This window comes from Neodiprion fabricii, chromosome 4 (assembly GCF_021155785.1).
Source record: "Neodiprion fabricii isolate iyNeoFabr1 chromosome 4, iyNeoFabr1.1, whole genome shotgun sequence".
Classification (NCBI taxonomy): domain Eukaryota; kingdom Metazoa; phylum Arthropoda; class Insecta; order Hymenoptera; family Diprionidae; genus Neodiprion; species Neodiprion fabricii.
The window spans coordinates 9,430,078-9,450,373 of NC_060242.1; the positions used below are offsets into that span (position 1 = coordinate 9,430,078).

General features: G+C 37.9%; 2 protein-coding genes across 6 annotated transcripts; both read right to left on the reverse strand.

Annotated features, from left to right (window-relative positions):
- Nucleotides 1-1,511: 1,511 nt before the first annotated feature.
- LOC124179449 (transcription factor MafK-like) lies at nucleotides 1,512-4,368 on the reverse strand. Of its 4 annotated transcripts, none has more exons than XM_046563805.1 (3): nucleotides 4,208-4,368; nucleotides 3,781-3,831; nucleotides 1,512-3,178 (listed from the first exon to the last, which is right to left on the reverse strand). In XM_046563805.1, the coding sequence occupies exons 1-3, from the start codon at nucleotides 4,238-4,240 to the stop codon at nucleotides 2,813-2,815; spliced, it is 450 nt and encodes a 149-aa protein (XP_046419761.1). In that variant the 5' UTR covers nucleotides 4,241-4,368; the 3' UTR covers nucleotides 1,512-2,812. The 4 variants fall into 4 exon arrangements, with proteins under 4 accessions (XP_046419761.1, XP_046419763.1, XP_046419764.1 ...); XM_046563807.1 differs by having other exon boundaries at nucleotides 3,781-4,014; nucleotides 4,208-4,334; XM_046563808.1 differs by having other exon boundaries at nucleotides 3,781-4,073; nucleotides 4,208-4,325.
- Nucleotides 4,369-6,267: 1,899 nt separating this feature from the next.
- Nucleotides 6,268-19,654, reverse strand: LOC124179447. Of its 2 annotated transcripts, none has more exons than XM_046563802.1 (2): nucleotides 19,123-19,654; nucleotides 6,268-11,703 (listed from the first exon to the last, which is right to left on the reverse strand). In XM_046563802.1, the coding sequence occupies exon 2, from the start codon at nucleotides 11,694-11,696 to the stop codon at nucleotides 7,095-7,097; it is 4,602 nt and encodes a 1,533-aa protein (XP_046419758.1). In that variant the 5' UTR covers nucleotides 11,697-11,703; nucleotides 19,123-19,654; the 3' UTR covers nucleotides 6,268-7,094. The 2 variants fall into 2 exon arrangements, with proteins under 2 accessions (XP_046419758.1, XP_046419759.1); XM_046563803.1 differs by lacking the exon at nucleotides 19,123-19,654 and adding an exon at nucleotides 18,150-18,167.
- Between the last annotated feature and the right edge of the window lie 642 nt (nucleotides 19,655-20,296).

Consider the following 20,296-nt stretch of genomic DNA (forward strand, 5'->3'; position numbering starts at 1 on the left):
AAAGCGGACTCAATAAGTGAGTCGCCCCCCACCCCAGAGTTTCCATACCTGTCTGTATGTACGACCGTGGTCAGTACTTTTCGACACAGCGTTGCCAACCCTTTGGTGACAACAGGTCACACTCGAAGTGAAACTGGACCGTTCTTTGAAATTTCAGGACCGTACAAAGATTTCGTGGAGTATATTTTTGTTCTTGATATGTTATGGTCGTACAATTACCTTGATTTTGCTTCTTTTCTCAAGGACCAGATAGGTTCTAACCACATTATTGACACTTTTATGTTCAAGAATATTAGATGAAACCGTTTTCTTATCGGAGTAGATTATGCCGTAAAAAAATATTATATTTTCGTAATGTATAAAAATATTATTTTACAAGAAATTTAATAGCATATCTTGCACGAATATTCTTTTTGGCTCATTTGACATTGGTTATTAAATACTTATAAATAATTTTAAAATACTTGACCAAATTATTAGCGTTTAAAAATCGTGAGTGTATTGTTCTGCACGCGTATTCTTTGGCTTTGACCTTGTAAAAGTTGACCTCGTGGTGTGTACGCGTGACCGCGCATGCACGACTAGACGAAGACAGAGCGGTCTCATATGCAACTTTCTCTTTCTATTCCGCTATCGACTTCTCATATAAGTCTATGGCCCAGTCACGCGGTCTATTCTTATATGTCTATGAAACAGAATGTTATAATATGCGGATACCGGACGGTCTACCATTCCGTAAAAATACGACAGAATGAAATTACCGGAACGTGGATTCTAGTGACTTTTCTGTCCATTCCGTTCCGTCATTGCGTATTCCGGCGATTCGACCCCACAAGGGTCGGCACCATAATCGGTTAACCTGGATTGGACTGTGGGAAATCGTTTTATAACTGTCCCTATTTCAGTACTATTGCTCTCTGACTATTGTAGCAAAACGGCGCACAACGGCAATTCATAAGTCCAAAGAACACCTGGGGAATTATTACGATATTTCACTTTTCACATTTCCCACCTTCCAAGCATTCTGATTGCTTTGCTAAATTTAGTCAACCAATGAGAATGCTTGGATGGTAAGAAATGTGAAAATCCGTAATAATCCCCCTGTGCATTTCTTATGATTCTAGAGAAAAGAAACTGCCTGAGTGCATTCATATAGAAATAGTTTTCTCATTCGAGTAAGTTATAAAAAATCGGTATCTAAACTCCTGTTTATAATTCTTGCAATCTATCTCTCACATGTTTAGAAATGTCGTGAGAGCTAATTACGAATATACTATTAATTCGATAATTACTCAAAGTACAAATATATTGTTCAACAATACGCAGAGTAAGATAATAATTGAATTTAACGGGAGCTAATAACTTTCATGTTTGTAAATCCTTCAACTTTTATGTTGTATGAATGCAATAGAAAAATTGGTTACGTGATAACAAAGTACAAATAACTAATTATAAGTCTTGATATTTGTGTCTGACTAAAGTTTATGAAATAAAATGCGATAATAACTGAATTTAAGTGTAAATATGATAGTTATATATATTTTGAAGTTGAGATAGAACATTATTTTAAATTATACAATTGGCTAATGCTTTTCCATTTATCTCTTGGCTTATAACGTGTGTTTACATAATTTAAAACAAGGATTTCGAGATCAAATTTGTTTGTTACTCGATCGGGTTTTCATTCTGCCCTTACTACCAACAGAGGAAGAATTCTAAATGTCAATCATGCAAAAGGATACTGCTAAGGTCCAAATATGTTTTTAAAAAACAATTGTGACAAGTTACAATACATATTTGTTTTAGGTATTGATTCGGCACTTAAAGTATGATCATGAAAATCAGGGTGCGTGTTATATTGCCATGCGTAATTAAGTACAAAGTAAAATCAGTTGCATGGAATCGAATCAACAGTTGCTCAAATTAAAAAATCCTAGCTAAACTCGATTATTCAAAAATTATCTATGAGTTAGATGAAAACAGATGTTGGCTGTCTATTTTGTAAATAAAAATTTAAATTGAAATAAAGAATCGAGTTTCATGAATTGGAAAAAAATATTAAAAAATTGTTTTTGTAGATTTCAAACGTTATACATATATTTGTAAGATAAAAAATCCATGGAAACTGTTATCACTTCGACTATATCTAACTCCAAGAGATGAGGTATCACAAAATTTTGAATTTTACATACTTATTTTTGTATAACGCAATTATGGCTTACGCACCTTTTTTATACGTAAAGTAATCGGTTTTGCAATAGTATAAAAAAAGAACATCACAGTATAAAACTTTTTATTTTTACGCCCTAGTACTAAAGTGTCCTTTTTTTGTACTGCACAATAAAACAAAACTTGCAAACCATGAGGTTGTGACATAAAGTATCGTGTGCACCAGAGACGCAATCTTTTTCGCCTCACGTAATTGCAATATTCGTCTCTGGCTCATGCACACACTCGTTGATGACTCATATCATAAACTTGCGCTCAGCGTAAAAAGACCTAGTTAGTCTCTTTGCTTCATCATCTACTATTCAATAGATAGAATACTTTCGTTAATACAAAATTTTATTTCCTATAAGAATTCCTTTAAAACACCATCATTATCTAAAGATTCCAGCTTTCATGTTGCACATATCCAATTGAATCAACTAAATTATAAGTACAGTGATTTTGCAATCATAACTCTTGACATTTCATTAATAAATATAATAAAGGCCATTGTAGCACTGATTAAGTGGAATGCTGGTGCGGGAAATGATATACTTAAACAAAATAAATGTTATATCACAAAGATGTAGTACAAAACTTTTGTTTACATGGTCTCTAGTTCTGGTGGAATGTAAATTTTTTTTTCAATAGCAAATTTTTTTAGTGCATTATACTTAGCACGCCAAGATTCAACTTCTTCCCTCATTCTCTCATTATCTTCTTGCATCGCTTCCATGTCCCGGTACTCTTGGCTTTTCTCGGACTCAAGCTCATCCTTCTGTTCGATACGTTTAATACGGCAACTCGCTGCATATCCACGGTTTTTCAATGTTCTTCTCCGCTGCTTCATGCGCACAATCTCTTCTCTTGTCAATCCACGAAGTTTAAGTTGACGATTCAAGTCGCGTACCGATATTGTGACAAGTTCATCATCACTAATATCAAGGCAGGGTCCTGGAGACAATGGCTCCTGTAATTATATCCAAACAAAATCAATAGAAAAGCATTCGCATTGGTTGTAATACACTTATCTACATCTTGATTTACAACATTGCTCAGACTCTGTACGTGTTTCTATGTATTGTATTAGGGTCATCCTTAATATGATTATCAACTTTTGTTGTTTCCATGGGTTGAAGTATCCAACGATACATTTTTAAAAATGTTTCCGAAACCACAGACTTCCGAGTCAATTCTATGTTCCGCGCGGACTTCAAGAATTTCCCTAAAAATATAGGATTGCTGACACTTCAGTTAATTAATTTCTGGAAATTTTGTTCTTGATTTTGATGCAATACAGCTATAGGGAAACAAATGCATTGCCAAGTAGACAATGATTACGTTTTTCAAGTGGAAAAATTTAAAGGCGTCGGTACAGAGCGTAAAATTGACATAGAAGCCTGAGGGATAAAGCTAAGTTTTTTTTTCTTTATTTCAGGACGTCTTGGCACGGGAGCAACAGAATTCGATAATGACCACATTAAGGGTCAACCCTGTATGGTATACATTAAATTAAGTATACATTAAAGTTTGAAGTTCCAGCTGGTTTTTTTTTTTGTTTTGAAACTGTACCATAAATGAATCCCTCTTTTCTAGTTCTTCTTTCTTCCGGCTATATTCCTCCTATAAGAAATGTTGCTAAAAATCCATCTCTATTACAGACTTGAGTTTTATTCACGAAATCGTAAAATAAATGGAACGTCATCCATTTTGGTTCTTCCTGGGTCAGTGTATGAATGTAGTCAGTGTGTTTTTTTCTTTCTTTTGCATTTCAGTAGGATCGTAACCGTCCGGAAACGACATTACCTGAACAAAGTTTCAAATTTTCTCGTAATCTTCATTAGTTTGCAATGAAAGGCTGGTTTCTGAAACCGCATATAGAAGGTAATGCGTGTGTAAGAAATGTAGGTTAACGTGTAGGCTACTCTTCGATACAAGCGATACATGAAAAATGGAAGCCAATAACAAACCGAATGTTTTTGTTATGGACAAAACTCACCATTTTACTGAATTTTTTCCGTTCCAAGGGCATATTCCAGCGTGTATCAGGTTTTCGCCGACTCCACGGCCTGCAGCAATTATTTCTTCGAGTTTTACGCTTTTCCCAGTATTATGCTTCGTCATTGTGGAGGCACTAACCTGAGTTTCGTTTGGCTAGTTCTCAAGTTAACAACTACCTATTCCAAAAACATATTTCTCGCGCAGTCTGATCATATCGTGCAAGTATTGCCAATTCCCAGGCTGCGACTTACACGTGCGACACTCGTTAAACAAAATTCAAACCCTATTTATTTTATGACGAAAGTAGAATATCGTGATATACTTAGAAAAGCGCTACGATTGTTGCAACTAATCCTGTGGGGTAGTTCGCATTTCGGTATTATTACACAGCCTATCAGAGTTTATTCACCTCAATTTTGAACATGGTAATTGCATGGAGCAATTCATGGATCACAGTCGTTCACCCCATAATAACCGTATTTAAAAAATTCATAATTTTCGTTTTTAAACTTTAAGTCAAGGTTTGCCCTGCTAAAAATTATTGTCAAGTACTTTTTTTAGCCACCAACGCATGAGAGGAGTCAGTACAAACAGCCTTGACCAAAAATAATTTTACCAAATCCGAATTTTCTTTTTAAATCACTATGACGAGTAGAAGTTACCAGCTATGCGTAGTTTGCGACATTCTTCCTCATTCAAAAATATCAAATTCGAAAGTAACTTAGATTTTTCCGGATTTATTTTTCGATGTGGGGCATCATTCCTTATCAAAAAATATTTACAAAAAAAAAAAATCACCAGCTTCGTAGCATATATGTATCGTAAGGCTAGAATTTCACTTGCGGGTCCCCTTAATCATTGATCACATTCACGAATTCTCATGATATCTACTACCTTCATAGTAATTATAAATATATTTTCAAAATAAATTTTTGTTGATCATATGAAAATTAGCTTTTGCAATAAATATAAAAAGGGTTACTCTCTACACACATCATATTTCTAATTTGACTGATTATTACTCAATGATTACTATGCAATGTTACTTACTATACATGAAATTATTTCGTACATATATTTTATTTGTTCTTTTATCAATGTTTGTCACGCAGTAAATTACGAGTAATTATAATTAATACAATACTATTTTCGTCAAATATTTGCCGGAATCAGATTCACGAAACAAGCCAAGTAATCCATTCTTCAAATGTGGCATACCCATATTTTGCTATTGTCGTCAAATATAAGCCCAAAAATTACAGGGTCAAATGTCATGTCGTAATACATAGAGGACACTGTGATATTCGTTTTCAATTCATAAATCGTTAAGTAAGAAGTACTATATAATCTTCATTTACGTGTCCAACTCCACGTCTAGCTATTTATGAATATATAATTTATTTGCTGAATTCAAAATAGCATCAACGATTTCCGAAGCCCATGATATAAAAGGATAAGAGATAGACGTACATTTCAAAACTACAGAGTTATCTGTACATTGCTTTCCCCTACTGGATTTTGAAAAGCTTGAATCCCCTTGAACTGAGCCACGTATTATTAATTGATGAAAACTATCATCACCTCTACTTGTACCGTGGAATGTTTTTTCTCTCTTTCCATTGAAATCAACTATCTTCCTGTTATTATGACTCTTTTGTTGACTTTCTCTGGACCTTTATGTTCGTAAAACGTTTTTTCTCCACATCGTTGTCAGAAATGGATTGCAGTTTTCTTCTACCCATTCTTTTCATCTATTTCAATTCACCACTAAAAGTTAGTCAAGTAATTAGTATTCGAAAGTCCACTCAATTCTTGAATCATAGTTCTTGGAATTTAAAGTTTTTCTAAATAAATTAAATTTAGCTCTGAAGTAGAACATGATACGGAAAAAAATATTTGAGACTATATTCGAAGATTTCGGACCGACCCGAATTTCCTTATGATTTGCTTAACATATTTTGGCTACCATAATTTTTATTGGGAATAATGTTGGACAAATACCAAATTTTATCAATGAAAACAAAAGAAGAAGTTATTGAGAGAAGGAATTTTGTTACATATTCTTGGAAATAGTTTTATTGCCACTGACAAGTTTGACAATTCAATATGAGATGTACATAGATTCAGTCAATTTACAAACATAATTAAATAATTCTAGCTTATTATAAGTGTATCCATGTGATGATGCGATATTAGAATTGTGATGCCATCTCTAATTTATGATACCAGACATGATTAATAATTTTATTCCTTAGTATAGTTGGTGACATTTTATATTACGTACAACAATTCAGCATCCATTTTTTGTGAACTTCTGTTATAAATACATGAAATTGTAAATATTAATTTAAATAAATATATATAAATACTTGATGAATATAATATTCAGTTAATATTTAATAGGTTGATGTAAATTAAATGGTAGGATCTTGAGCTGTTCATTATCAGTCGAATCCTTTACGGTCCTCGATACTGAATCGACCTTCGAAGTACTAGCAAATAAAAATAGATTCCAAGTAATCAATGATAAAAAAAAAACCGAATGTCGAAACTACTGCGAAAAGTTGTTCCTTAATCCTATATACATAAATAAACGTAACCTAATGATTATCTTTTCCCTGAAGATCGCTAAGACCTTCTCTACCACCGATTGGTATAGTTCCAAATTGCATTATTGATATTTTTTGTCAAAAAAATTTCAAAACATTTCAGTTCAAGAATGCAAATCAGAAGAATACAAAGTTTTGCAGAGTCGTTTCGTAAAAAACTTAATTGAATAATCTCGTGACTAAAACTCGCATGCTACTTAAACGATTGTTTTAGTACAACGTGATTGTACAAATGCCATGGATTTCTCGACGTTAATTATAATGTGGACCTTAATTCTAGTCTTGCTGAGATTCTAGATCAATTGCAGGCTTTGGAGTAGAATCACCGGCTGCCGGGAATTCATAAATTGGTTTGAATCCCCCGAAAAGTTGTGGTTTGAAGTTTTCAATATCAAATTCGCTCTGTTCGGTTTGTGTTTCGTCCTCTTTCTCTTGTTCGTCAGATCTGTCATTTGATTCAGGCTTGGCCACGACGCTCCAGCCATTGCTAGAAGGTGCTTCGGCACTGACACTAGCCATGAATGGCGCCATAAAGTTTTGTGGCGATGGTGCGGAACTCGAGGAACTTGAAGGCTGCTGAGACGGTAAGACGGGATTTTTACTCGACATATCGTCTTTTAATTCATCCGACATAACCTCAATCAATTCAGAAGGTTCTAATTTTTTATTATCTGGAGTATCATCCGTCGGCGTAAACGCGTAAGCAATGGGTGTTACAGTTGTCGGCTGCACAGTCTTCAAAGTTACAGAAATTGGAGCTCTATAAAGCGGTGCTTCATCATCACTTGGTTTGTTGATGATTCTCGGGTCCGAATCTTCTTGAAGCCACAAATTGTCAAATTTTGCAGGCTTGTCTCTCACAGTTGGAGCCTCAGTTTTCCTCATCAGAAAGGGCATGTAGTCCTGCAAGTAAGGTATCAGATTGATACTCGTGTCATCGTGTTGTTTGACATTTGTATTTTCATCGTCAACCTCCTCATCGATCTTGTCACTCGGTACAAGTAATGGCTTCTCTTGGGTTATCAGTAACGATGCGTCAGGCCTCTCCAGAGGATAAGGGAAATCAGATTTTAATGACGAACTAGGGTGAGGCCTGTTTTGCGGATGCAGAATGGTTTTGTCTCGTAACAGAGGTAGTCCTATTCCATCTTCTTCCTCCTCATCTTTTGATGACGCAAGGGTATCTGGAGGTAAAGGTCGATGTGGCCCTCTAGTACCAACTACAACACTTTCATCGTCAGTTTGTGAATCATCTTTATGGCTAACCACAGAATTCATGGGATATACGACATAGACTGGCCGCTTTTCTTCTTCATTATTGTCATTGTCGGTGCTACGGCTATCGTCATCATCGTCGTCAAAGTTATCTTCACCTTTACTGAACTTTACTCTAAACGGTGGTGGGAGGTTCGGCTTCACCACTTTCTCATCGAGCCCACCTTGTTGTTGAATCATCTGCAAAGTAGTCACCTGAGGAACGTCTTTGAGGTCGGTACTTGATCGTCTGTTAATTAGAGTCCTCGATGGTATCTGCGGTGGTTCGGCAGAGAACTTCTCGAATCCAGAAATTTCTTCTGACTCTGTTTCAGCGTTCCGTCGAAGTTTCTGTTCGGTAAATTGATCATTCTCCGTTCCTGGGAGGCCCTGATATCGGTCACTTTGCGACAAGGGTGTGCGAAATCGCTTGTAAAGTGAATCTGGCTCCTTGAATTTTTCCTTTTTCGAGAAGGAATTTGGGAAATGCGGATTGTCCGGTACTGGATTTCGAAATTGCTGATTATCTAAAGACGGATGACCTTGGTAACGCTTGTCGACCAGAAGAGCACCTTGATACTTCTGCCCCTCTATTTGTGCGGAGTCGCGGAACCCAGGGTCACTATCAGAAACCAATCTCAAAGCATGTACTGATGGTTGTGGTGGTGGGGGTGGACTTAATCTCTGCAAATATGGCAGCGACGGTCTCCTTCCCAACATAGGCTGCCTCCCTGGTCCATAAAGCGCAGGTATAGTACCGATTGATTCGGATCCATGATGACCGTGCGAAGATTTTGAGTTCGGTCTGAACTGAGGCAGAATATTAGGCAACTTGGAGTCTTGGAGCGAAGGTCTTTTGAAGTTGCCATCCGCAGGACCAGGTTTAGAATGCGGTGGTAACCTAGGGGGTCGGAGAAAATCAGGTCTCGGCGGGTAGTAAGGCCTTGGACGGCCGTCAAAAGGTCTCGAAGAATATAATCCTGACGGGCGTTCCGATTGTCTATCGATTGGTTCATCTGGAGGAGTTAGATTTTCAGATAGTTTTGGTAAGTTTTCGCTTTGTTCTTGAGTATGGTCAAGGGTTGGTGTACCCTTTATTGTAGGTGAAAATTCTTGTACAGACCCATCAGCTTCGTTTATAACAATAACGTGTTCTTCGACTGGTCTTTCGTGACTGTTACCCGGAAAAACAACGTACCCATTTTGCGGATTTGTATGAGGATTTTCAATTGAACCACCGAAAACTACATGCTTGTCATTTTGATTATGCGCTCTATCAATTTCCAAAGAGGCACTTGAAGAAGGTCTTACTCCAAGGTTTAGAGAGGCTTCAACTGGAACGTTTCGTATGTTTACTGCTTCATTCTGGAAAGGCCTTGATCCTATGTTCAAAGAAGGTGCATTCAATGATGTCCTGACTCCAAGATTGAGAGAAGTTTCTGAAGGTCCACTTTGTGGATGCACAATATTCAATCTTCCCGGATTTGGAGTACCGGGTAATACTGCCGATGGATTATTCAAAACAGTGTTTGGATAAAGTGACGGTGAATTTACGAAAGATGGCAATGGACCAGGATTTGGTGGCTCAACTCCGTTAATCTTGGGAGGATAAGGTCTGTTCTGAGGGTTGAAGTTCAAGTTATGTTGCTCAATATTATTCTGTAATGCTGGGTTTTTCTGACCAACTTCTGTTGAAATGGGGTTCGGATGAATTGCCACTGACGCCAAAGCAACGGGTACATTCGTCGCTGGCTTTTTAGAAGCACTTGTTGTTTGAGAATGACTTTGTTCGATGTCTTGTGAGTTGTACATAGATTGAAATTGACCTTCACTTTTAGACCCATAAGCAGTTTCTCTGATCGCGGTACCTACAAAGTGACCACCGTCTACGTTTTGTTGATTGCCAAGAACAAATGAAACTGTGTCTTGGCCAGGTGGTATTATCACGCTACTTGTACTTTCAACCTGTTTCATGCCATTTGGATTTACATTTAAAGGTCTGATCTGCCCATTTCCATTTTCGTAAGGTCTTAAGTTCATATTTATCGAAAGATCAGGATTTACATTGTTCGAAATTGGATGCTCAAAAAACCCTACAGGATTATTTCCAGATTCCGGTTTTCTGTTGATCGTTTTATCGATAGATGTTTCGAACGGCTTTTGATTATGCACTATCGGATTTCCAGGGTAAGGCTGCAGTGGCTTTTCAGGGTGATTATCACCCAAAGGCAAAGAAGTTGGGGGTGGTCCCGTTGATACGGGTTGACTATAGCTCGTTGTTGGTTTCTTCGCCAAGTTCGTTGTATAATTAAAGAGTCCCCCTTTTTTCGACGGAGAGTTGTTGACTTTCATCCGCAAATCAGGGGACTCCTGTTTTTCCAATGTCGTAGTAGTTGACAACGATAGAGTTGTCGTGGAAGCTGTGCTAGGCGGGGCTGAGTATATCGATGATTCGGTGGGTGTTCCGTTATTTATTTCATCATTGTCACTGTCCTCGATGCTTCCATAACTATAATCATCATCGTACTCATCGGAAACAATTGGCCTTGCATGTGAATTTTGAGAATGTGGTATATTCGAATTGACAGGTTGGTTGCCATAGTTAGTTCCCGGTATTGGTTTGAACGGCGCGAAGTTTTCGTCGTAATTACTATTAGAGTAATCATCATGTATTCTTTGTGTCGACGACGGGGGTTTTAGGGATGAGAAAGCAGTAGATGGTTTTCTCGGCGGGTAAGTAGTCGTTGTCCAAGTAGGAGATGTAGGTTTTTGCGTGCTTTGTACCGTTGTGGTTGTTGTGAATAGCGTGGTGTGCGTAGTGATAGGCGTTCCGAGTGTTGTTGCGCTCGCTGCAGATGGAAGCGGTGATGAGATTCGCTGAGTAGTCGTAGGCTTGGTCGTTGTTTTCGGCAGATAAGTTTTATGAGTTACAAAGTACAATGGTGGTTCGGTCGTTTTCTCCAAATCTTCGTACGGTCTATGATTGTAGGTATTGTAACTGTTTAACCCACTTTGAACCTTAGTGTTTGCATATGAACTAGATATCAATGGGTATTTCTCTTTGTTGTATTTACCAGAGCTGTAGTGTACCGGGAGATTTAAAAAATCGTGAAGACTTGGAGAATAAGGGTTTATCTCGTTCGGTCTCGTTCCTTCGACATTGCCATCTTTGCGATCGATGTTCTTTTTATCGTAAATATCATCAGACTGAACGTCAGTCACGTAGGAATCTTCATCGTATTCATCATAATCAGTAGCGTTGGTATTTTCGGCCGTATAATTCACAGTTTTCAATGGAGCCTTTTCAAAATCGATCTTACCAGTTATGGGATCTTTTTCTAATGAAAATGGCTTTCCACCATTGAATGCAAATAGGCCGGACATCCTGTATTGAAGCCTATCGGCTATCAATGGGGACGGACTGGGAACATCCACTTCGGGAGGTAGGTCAAGATCGAGGTCCAGGTCAGTATCCCGTGTTCTCGCCATTGCCAGATCTTTGTTGGAATTCCGATGGTCCGTGTTGTCAAGATGATCAAGTACACCAGAATCGGCAGTCACGGAGCATTGAAATAATCCCACCGCGAAGAGCAGTGTCCAAAACGAGTTCACTCGCGACGCCATTTCGTTTCTGCAAAAATAAAACATAATTATTCAAGTCCAGTCAGAAAACAATGATCTTAGCAAAAATCGCATCCAAAAAAGTGCCATTAATGCCTATTCTATTATTAGCTGTTTCAGCTACATCGCGTAGAGTCGACCGCATTTACGAATGCGCTTACGTGTGTACAATATACATACACGCAGTAAACAGCTATGCGTGATTACAACCGATATTTATATGAAATAAGTTTTTACGGTTATTCAACGGTAAATTATCAATACTGTGGGAGGCAGGTCCATGATCACGTACATAACGTCACACGCACATAATACGTAAGCATCAGCAGGAAACCTCGACCCACAAGGTCAGCTTTGCGTCCTCAGATGTCATTTGCGAAAATGTGGGACAGACTGTATTATATTTGAATCAGTGTAACGGACCCCTGGGCATTTGTGGCGCGAGAATAGTGCTGGGTGTAAAAAATCCGTGGTAGGAAACGACAATTATAATAATACACCCGTGTACCTGTGATGCAGTACACCTCAGTATGCATGTACAGTATTCGGTAGAGTGGTACATCCGGTGCAGTCGCACCGTGTAACTTGAATACTTGATGCAAGTGTACAGGTAACGTCAATAATTATATGGTATGACAGAGACTAGATTATAGCTCTGTTATTTTATAGACGGATAGATGGTGATTGGTCGATGGAACGCGGCTTGAGAGAAACCGTTACGTCCCACTCGTAGTATGTTACGTCATAGTTATTCAGTGGGTCACCGTGCCACGATGGGCCCAGTCATCTCACGTTCCGCTCATGTCCCGGCTCCTATGTTCAGCGTGAAAATAAAAGTATAGTCACGGCACAAATTGTCGAAATTCCCCGGCTTCTCCTATCATGATTCTCTATTTCCGGGTCTCGATGCCACTCAACTCCAGTCGTAAGTCAAACCTCAAGAACAACCACACGTAATCAAATACCCCGCCTCTAAATTCTGGATGATGAACTCGTGAAGAATGTATGAGAAGACACGTTGACGCCGTTTTTAAAGGTGGAAAGGCTAGGACTTTGCCGGAGGTGAAAGGGATCTTACTGATCCGCAGTCCGGGATATTTCTAGGAATTTCTGTAAATTGCTGTTGCATCTTGTCCCATGAGTTTAAGAAGAGCACATCCTGCTTCTCCACTTTTGTGAAAGTCTTTCCATTCCTAGGATAGCTAACATGCTCGTCATTTTTAGCGAGAACTCGATGAATAGGAAGTATTACTTGCAATTAGATTCTGTCTTGACTGTTCGTGAAATTTTGGAAGCAGTTTAATCTATGATATAATTAGGTACGTGAAAAAACATGGTGAAATAATATTTTTTTTAATTATGATCACAGTTTTTTGACATCCCACAAAGCATTCGGCATAAAAAATCTCCCGGTTATGATTCAAAATTGACTTATTTAAAAAACTAAACTCTCACACTGTTCAAACATAGCTTGCAAAATAATTGGTGTGTACTAGGCGCCAGTTCTTTCTGAAGCAAAGAAGATTTTAGATACGACATAGTTTGCTTCAAACTCATTAACTTCTCGACAAGATCTGGTATAAGAAATGTATGCCAACGTGGGGCACGCCAGTGAACCGTTATCTGAAAATAAACGTGCATAAAAAGTATCCTTCTCTGAAAATAGTGAATAAAAACTTAATTACTGTTATCAAGGTATGCCCATCAGCCCGTGGAATAATCTGACAACGAGTTTTTGCCCTAGCTAACAATTTTTAGATAGCAGATTAGTTCGAACTATTTTTTTCAGAATTCACATCAGATGGGATGTCAAGTAGGTTCGGAGATTTCTATGCTCTGTCATTCGTAATGCACTGTAGTATAAGAGAGAAGCCTAATCAACGCACTTTGTTCGTCACGCGAGAAAAAGAAGCGTCCGCATTCTACCAGGTTTTGTTTACTACATGAAGTCAACTCGACCTCCCTACACGGTGTTAGTATTTCGTGACTTGCACTTTCAAAGCTCGCCGTTAATAGTTATTTGTTCGTGAGAGCTTCGGAAAAAACTTGGAAAGACCTTTCGTTCAAACGATGGACACGTAATCGAGTCATTTCAATAAATAAGTCAGCAGCTTTATTGCTATATAAAAAAAAAATGAAGATCGATTCCCACGAAATTGGGAGACTTGTTGCAAAAAAAATGGAAGTCTGTGGTTGATAGATGTTGAGAAATAAATTTGGTTCCGTCCAACTGCGGGTTCACGAGATATATTAGACTTTTAGTGGATTCTGAAACATTTAGAATACGAAATAATCCCTTTTCTCATTATCAGTCATTATATAGATTGAGCAAAAATGAATTTCTTAAAACAAATAATAAAAATACTTTTCACAGATATTTATCAAAACCCTTCAGTAATTTATGTACTTATATTGATGCTGTCGAAAAGTACATTGGCCTCTGTGACCTACTGAATGAATCATTGACAAGATACACAAGGAAAAGCTTCTTGTCGAAGTATCGCTTACTTCTTACATTGTCAGGAATTGAAGTACAAGCATTGGCGTAACAACGGGGGGCACGGCCCCCCAGATTGTTGAATGCCCATTCCACAAAGCCCAAAATTAAGAGATTAAAAATTTTCTATTAAAAAATATCCCTCAAGAATACTTTTAAAAAGTAAAAAACGGAAGGTCAAGTAATTTTAACAGTGTTTTTTTGAAAGAAAACCTTCTCAATATATCATAAGATAATACATGTAGAAAAAATTAAATCGTTTTAGATAGCTTCTTTGCTCTAATGGAAAAAAAAAAATTACAGCCCATGATATGTTAAAGGTCTTTGAAAAAAAGGCGAAAATTAAAATTGCTGTGAACATGTTTTGTCATTTAATAAACAATTACTGGTCCTAATGTATAATTGTTTTTTTTTTCTTTGAAGAAGAAAATAAAAATGTTTTTCCAAGGTGTGGTGATTTTTGCTCTGAATATATATAATATAATATGTATGTTCTTTTGTTTCATACATCGTAAAATTTAGGCACATATTTGCGTGAAGCGAAATGAAGGATGGGGGGCTTGGCCCCCCTCTCCCGAGAAAAGCCCTAATTACGCCAACAAATACGAGGCCAATAAATAAAGGGCCTAACTATTGAAGTCCTTAGAAGACATTTTCTTAGAAATCTTAGAGATGATTAACGCAGCTCATCACCTGTAAGTCTTGTATCTGTGCATTGGCGTATACATACGTATGGCATTATTTCCAGAAAGTTCCCTTGTGAGATCTGTACTTGCAAATTTGAAGATTTAACAAGTTTTAAGAAAGTGTTCAAGCTTGTTAGAGTTTCTACAATAACCAGTTTGAAGTGAAAGGTTATCGTCGAGAAAAGGTCAAGTACTTTACACTAGCCAACAATGGATACTCTTTCTCTACATGCGAGGGCAAATGTCAATTTTTCTCACATGAAACCAGAATAACAAGAAAAACATTCGCGATGCCAAAGCATTTGTTATTTTGTCAGTGTTGTCACGTCTGAAACCTTGGTGTGAAATAAAAAATTGTGCTGTATGGTAAATTATGTATACTTTTGCACAGATTGTGATCACAAATATTTTACAAATCTAGAGAACAACTTTGCCTCCAAATATTTTCTTAACCCTTCAGCACTAACGCGTAGAGAGATTCTCTGGCAGTTATTTTAAAACATTTTTTTTTTTTTAATTTTATGCTTTTTTTGGGACAGTGAAACATAAAAATTTTTAATACTTAAAATATGTGGAAAAAAAATATCCGTTTACAACAGTGAGAGTTTTTCTCATCACCTCAGTAAAGATGTTAATAAAAAAAACCGTAATTCGGATAGATCAGATATACTTTGGCTATATACGTAATAATAACCGCCACTTCTGAAATATATATATATATGTACATACATATAATTTACCGTAATCTAAACAAACGTGCTCGTACTTGTTAATGCAAAAATGTGATAAATTATTGTTATTGTTATAACTGTCATTAGCTATTTCGTGTATTCGATAAGTAAGTAAATTTTATCGTTATTCTTTTATACGAATCATCACATATTAATTTACATTTCAATTCTTTCTCTCTCTGTCTCTCTCTCTCTCTCTAGAAAGTATCAAGAATTTACCTGATTGTTAAAGTGCTGGCTGTGGAACCACAGAACACAGAAAAACAACGGACATGAAAAAATTAAGGACACGGGCAAAGTAGATGCAACAATAAGTCAACGATGATGAATGGGATCAGCATAGCCTATATAGCACGAAGAAAATACTACACTGACTTATTCATAAAAGCTATTTCTGAGGTAAGAGTAGATCGGTAACTGTAGATAATTATCGCAAATTAGAATTTTTTGGTGATTCTGATGCGTAGATGCTTTGCGTGTATATTACATACAAAATAATCTGAGCACATTGTTGTACCATTGTTTCACTAACACAAGCATAGTTTGCGATACAACAACGATTTAAAACAATTCAATTGAAGCGATGAACATCCAGGTTACGGTCGGCCGATACGCTTTGATGGCTATTCGTTGCATCTCTAATGCGAGAAGCTAGCTATATGATTGCTGGCTTTAGTGCTATTGTCATACTGGCCTGCTGATCCAAAAATTTTAGATTCACGCCTCTGTGATTCCTCGATTCCAAATTATGGGCTCATCTGGTCAAACTCGTCCGAAAGATCACGTTTGTGTTAACCATGACAGAACTAGACGTTAGATCGAGAAGATATTCTAAAAGTGAGTATAGTTACGGCAACGTTCAATACGAGTATATTTAACGTTGTTGGCTGCATACTCTGTTGTCTGTAGTTGAACGCTGCGCTGGCTAAAAACAGTGTGACAAAAAGCGATCTTATTCGATGGTGCCGAGTAATTCTGATCAAAGTTAAATCAATATTAACAATAATTCCTAGTCTATATATGTTAGGGTGGTTCTTGAAATGGTCATTTTTGAATTTCGATTACTCTCTCCTCCAAATCGGCTACAAATAATTCAAAAATGATTTCATAATTTTTTCAGATTTTTACCTCAACTCTAGCCCCTCTTGCCATCAGGGTGGATTTCTCCATTTAAAATACATGTGTTTCGGACACATTCTCAGTATATATTTTATTGTGAGAGTAATAATGTTCGAAAAAATCTTTGGCTGCGAGGTTTTAGTGGGCATTAGGGCCACTATTTGAGAAAAAAATCACATTATTATACCAGGCAATCTAGACGAATTGTACTTCCTATAAAAACGTGAAAAGTCAGATTTTGAGGGGTTAGAGTTGAGGTGAAGATCTGAAAAAATTACAGTATTATTTTTGAATTACTTGAAGCCGATTTGGGGGGTGGGACGGTCGAAATTCAAAAATGACCTTCTTAAGGACCACCCTAATATGTATAAAACGTAGATTATAAGCGTTAAAAGTTCGCGAGATCGAATGACGATCTTGAAAAATGTCTGTTATAAATATTTGAGGCGGATCAGATGAATATTTTCTAGTCCAGAGTCATAGCATTCGGACAAAGTTAAAACGATCGAAGTAAATGAAGGAAACATAAATAACTCATCAGGGCAAACGTGCGGCCGTATATCTAAAAACAATGCGACAGATTTGCATATGCATATGATTAAAGAAGAGAATTAAACGATGAAACGGGTTATCAGTACTATCGATTAAAAATCACTTGTGTACAGGAGATTTATAACACAAGTTCGAGGGATGGTCGATGAAGACTTCAGTGAGCTAGAAAGAAGATGCCGATATTACAGACTACGTGATACGCTTAAGTATTATGCGTCACTCATAGCATTTAATTCCAAGCGTAAACACGAGATGATTTCTGACTGACACAACCAGTTGTCGGCCATTCGTTAGCACAAGCCACGAATGGAAATTGAATAATACGTCGTTGGAACGTAATCGCGGGACTTGTGTCGTCTGTATGATGAGATTAAAACAAGAGCATCCCTTGACGCTTTAGTGCCTGATGTACCAAATTTGTCACATTCATTTTAGAGGGCTCCAAAACATTGTCTGTGGGTAAAATGAGTGACTGTACGTACTAGTATCTTCAATCCACCCTAGATGCAAGCACCAAGGCTTATAAACCCGGAAACAGCACCCCTTTTCTTACAAAAGTTCAATGTGACGACAGCGTCTGTCGACAAATGCGTGAGGTCGCAAAAGTATGAATCTAGGTCCCGGTGTTGAAGGGTTAATCCTACTTCTTCTATACCACTTTCTCCCTTCCTCTCTCTCCCTCTCTTGCTTACGTTGTCTCGTGATAAAAAGTTTACGATTAGCTACAGCAGAGTTTCGTTAGGAAAGCAATCGAGATTCCGTTACAAAGGAAACAATTATTGAAGCTCGGGAAGAGAATTTTTTTGAAATTTTTATCTTGTCTTTAGTCACGGGCATGATTTTAAAACTGAAATGAAAAACTTCAAATTACCTAGCGGCGTCTTGAACTTGGAGTCAAGCAGGTCAAGTTTGATGTACTAACGCGTCAAGAACACGCAACATGCGGAAAGAGACGGTGAGATACGAGAAGTATACGAAATGAGAGAGGTGAGAAAAATCTTAACACGCTGTGTACCTCCTCCGATGAAAGCATAGTGGGCCAGGACCTTGAATTTCTCGTTTGACCGGGTGAAGGTAGCTCAGAGCAGGAAGGAATCTATAACCTGAAGTGAATTACGAATTACGTAGCTCTCACCTGGCCCAAACCTTTCTTCTACCCTGACATTAAATAATAGTTATCAAGCTTGATCGTTTCAGTCGATCAAAACGCACAAATACCCGAGTTTGACACAGCTTTGAGTCGTGACAGGGTATTCATCGAATTAATGGCCTTAAGAATGAAGAGTTGGATTGGTTGAAATTTGAATTGAGCTGATATAATATTTTATACATTCTCACTACAATTTTTATCTCATTCGGTTTTCTGGTACAGCGTAGAAATATAGTGATACAAAAATTCTCGCGGTATTCAAAGATCGTTGACTTTGTAGAGCAATAAATTATATCAAATTGGACATGTGCATAACACAAAGTATCTAACGTTTGCATTGACAAGTTTGATATGTCAACATTAATAACACGGACATGCTTGTTCAATAGAATATATAATTCTGCAGCAGACTCGTGTTTCACCTCAGAAACAACTATACTATTAGCCACTACTAGCTAGAAAAAGGAGCTATTTCAAAAAATGCGAGAAGAACGGGCTGTCTCGAGAAACGTATGAAGAATTGACTGCCTTATCAAATATTGAAGAACAGTTCATTTCGCCTCCGATTACTACAGTTAAGGCGCATAAAATGCTTTTCTTCGTCTCGTTTAACCCGTACGTCACCACCGGACAAAGCTGTTCGACGTTACTTGTCACTGCGATAATAATAATAACAATAATACTAAAAACTCACGTTTGCGCAAGGTTTTAGAAATTTTCGAATTGAAAGAAGCGCCGGCGTCATTCGAGTGTCATGCTCCCGCCTCGGAGAAAAGGCTGTTCCCGTGTTGTCGTCGTAAGAGCCGTTATTTCCGTATCTTTTTTTTTCCTTCCTTCACTTCTGGTATCGCGACTGTTACAGATACTCAGATACGGAACTACACTCGAGTGCCCTGTCCTCAGGTTGTCGTCGTCGCAGTACCAATGTCGTCCAACGACTGACGAAGGCCGTTCGTCCGTCGCAGGATTCGGTCCTCTGGTCAAGTGCGGAGGGGATTCCCCTGCGACTCCCCCAGGCCCAGCTGAAGGACTGAATTTTATCGGGCCCCCGCGGTCTCTCCGGAGTCGACGACAGCCGGGTACATTCGAATCTTGAAGCCCGAGCGGCAGCGATGACTAGGAAGGAAGGCTCGGGCCTCGAGGAAACGGTACGTGGAACAGTTAGACGATGACCTACATTTGAGCGAAGCCACGCCGTCCGAATCACCGTCGTCGTCGCTGCTTCTGATCCTGGGACCCCAAGCGCGTCAACGAAGTCACTTTCGGGTTGGATGACGCCGAAAGCGCTCAACGCGAACAAAAATCGATTACAAAGAACTACGTCGAATTGGAAGTGCTTATAACTTGTGATGATTTGCACATTGAATGATGCTACCTGAATTTTTCGAGCGAACACCGTCCGTTCGTTTACAATTAATCTGACTTGGTTCGATTCGTGTTACAGATCCTCCAACTAGCAAATCCACATGTATTAACAATAAGTCCTGTATGGACCGTAGGCTATGTCGTTATTGATATATTCTAGTATCACAGTGCATTTGTCATCATGGAAATAATGGAGTTGCTTGAAACTGACGTACCCAAAAAGTAAGCAGTGTTAATTTAATAGACTCTTTTAGAATTTCAGACCAGCTTGCTATTATAGATAAATCGTTGTTTATAATATTTAATAGTGTCTGCGAACCCTGTTATCGTTATACGTGGGTAGCTTCCCAAGTAGCACAAAATCATCTGTGACTGACATTTGGTCTGAAGGCGATTTAGTCACTCAACATATCAGTCACACTTAATTGTGCTACTTGGGTTGTAGAATAAAAATGTGCCCTGAATCAGCTTAACTTTAACATTACCTTGTCAAGACAATGTTA

Bases quoted from the DNA above. Each gene is read 5' to 3' on its own strand.
- LOC124179447 (XM_046563802.1), bottom strand. From the start codon at position 11,696: ATGGCGTCGCGAGTGAACTCGTTTTGGACACTGCTCTTCGCGGTGGGA.
- LOC124179449 (XM_046563805.1), bottom strand. From the start codon at position 4,240: ATGCCCTTGGAACGGAAAAAATTCAGTAAAATG. The intron at 3,832-4,207 runs GTGAGTTTTGTC...CATTTCTTATAG, and splicing joins GGAAAAAATTCAGTAAAATG to GAGGAATATAGCCGGAAGAA. The intron at 3,179-3,780 runs GTACAGTTTCAA...ATATAATTACAG, and splicing joins AAAAGAGGGATTCATTTATG to GAGCCATTGTCTCCAGGACC.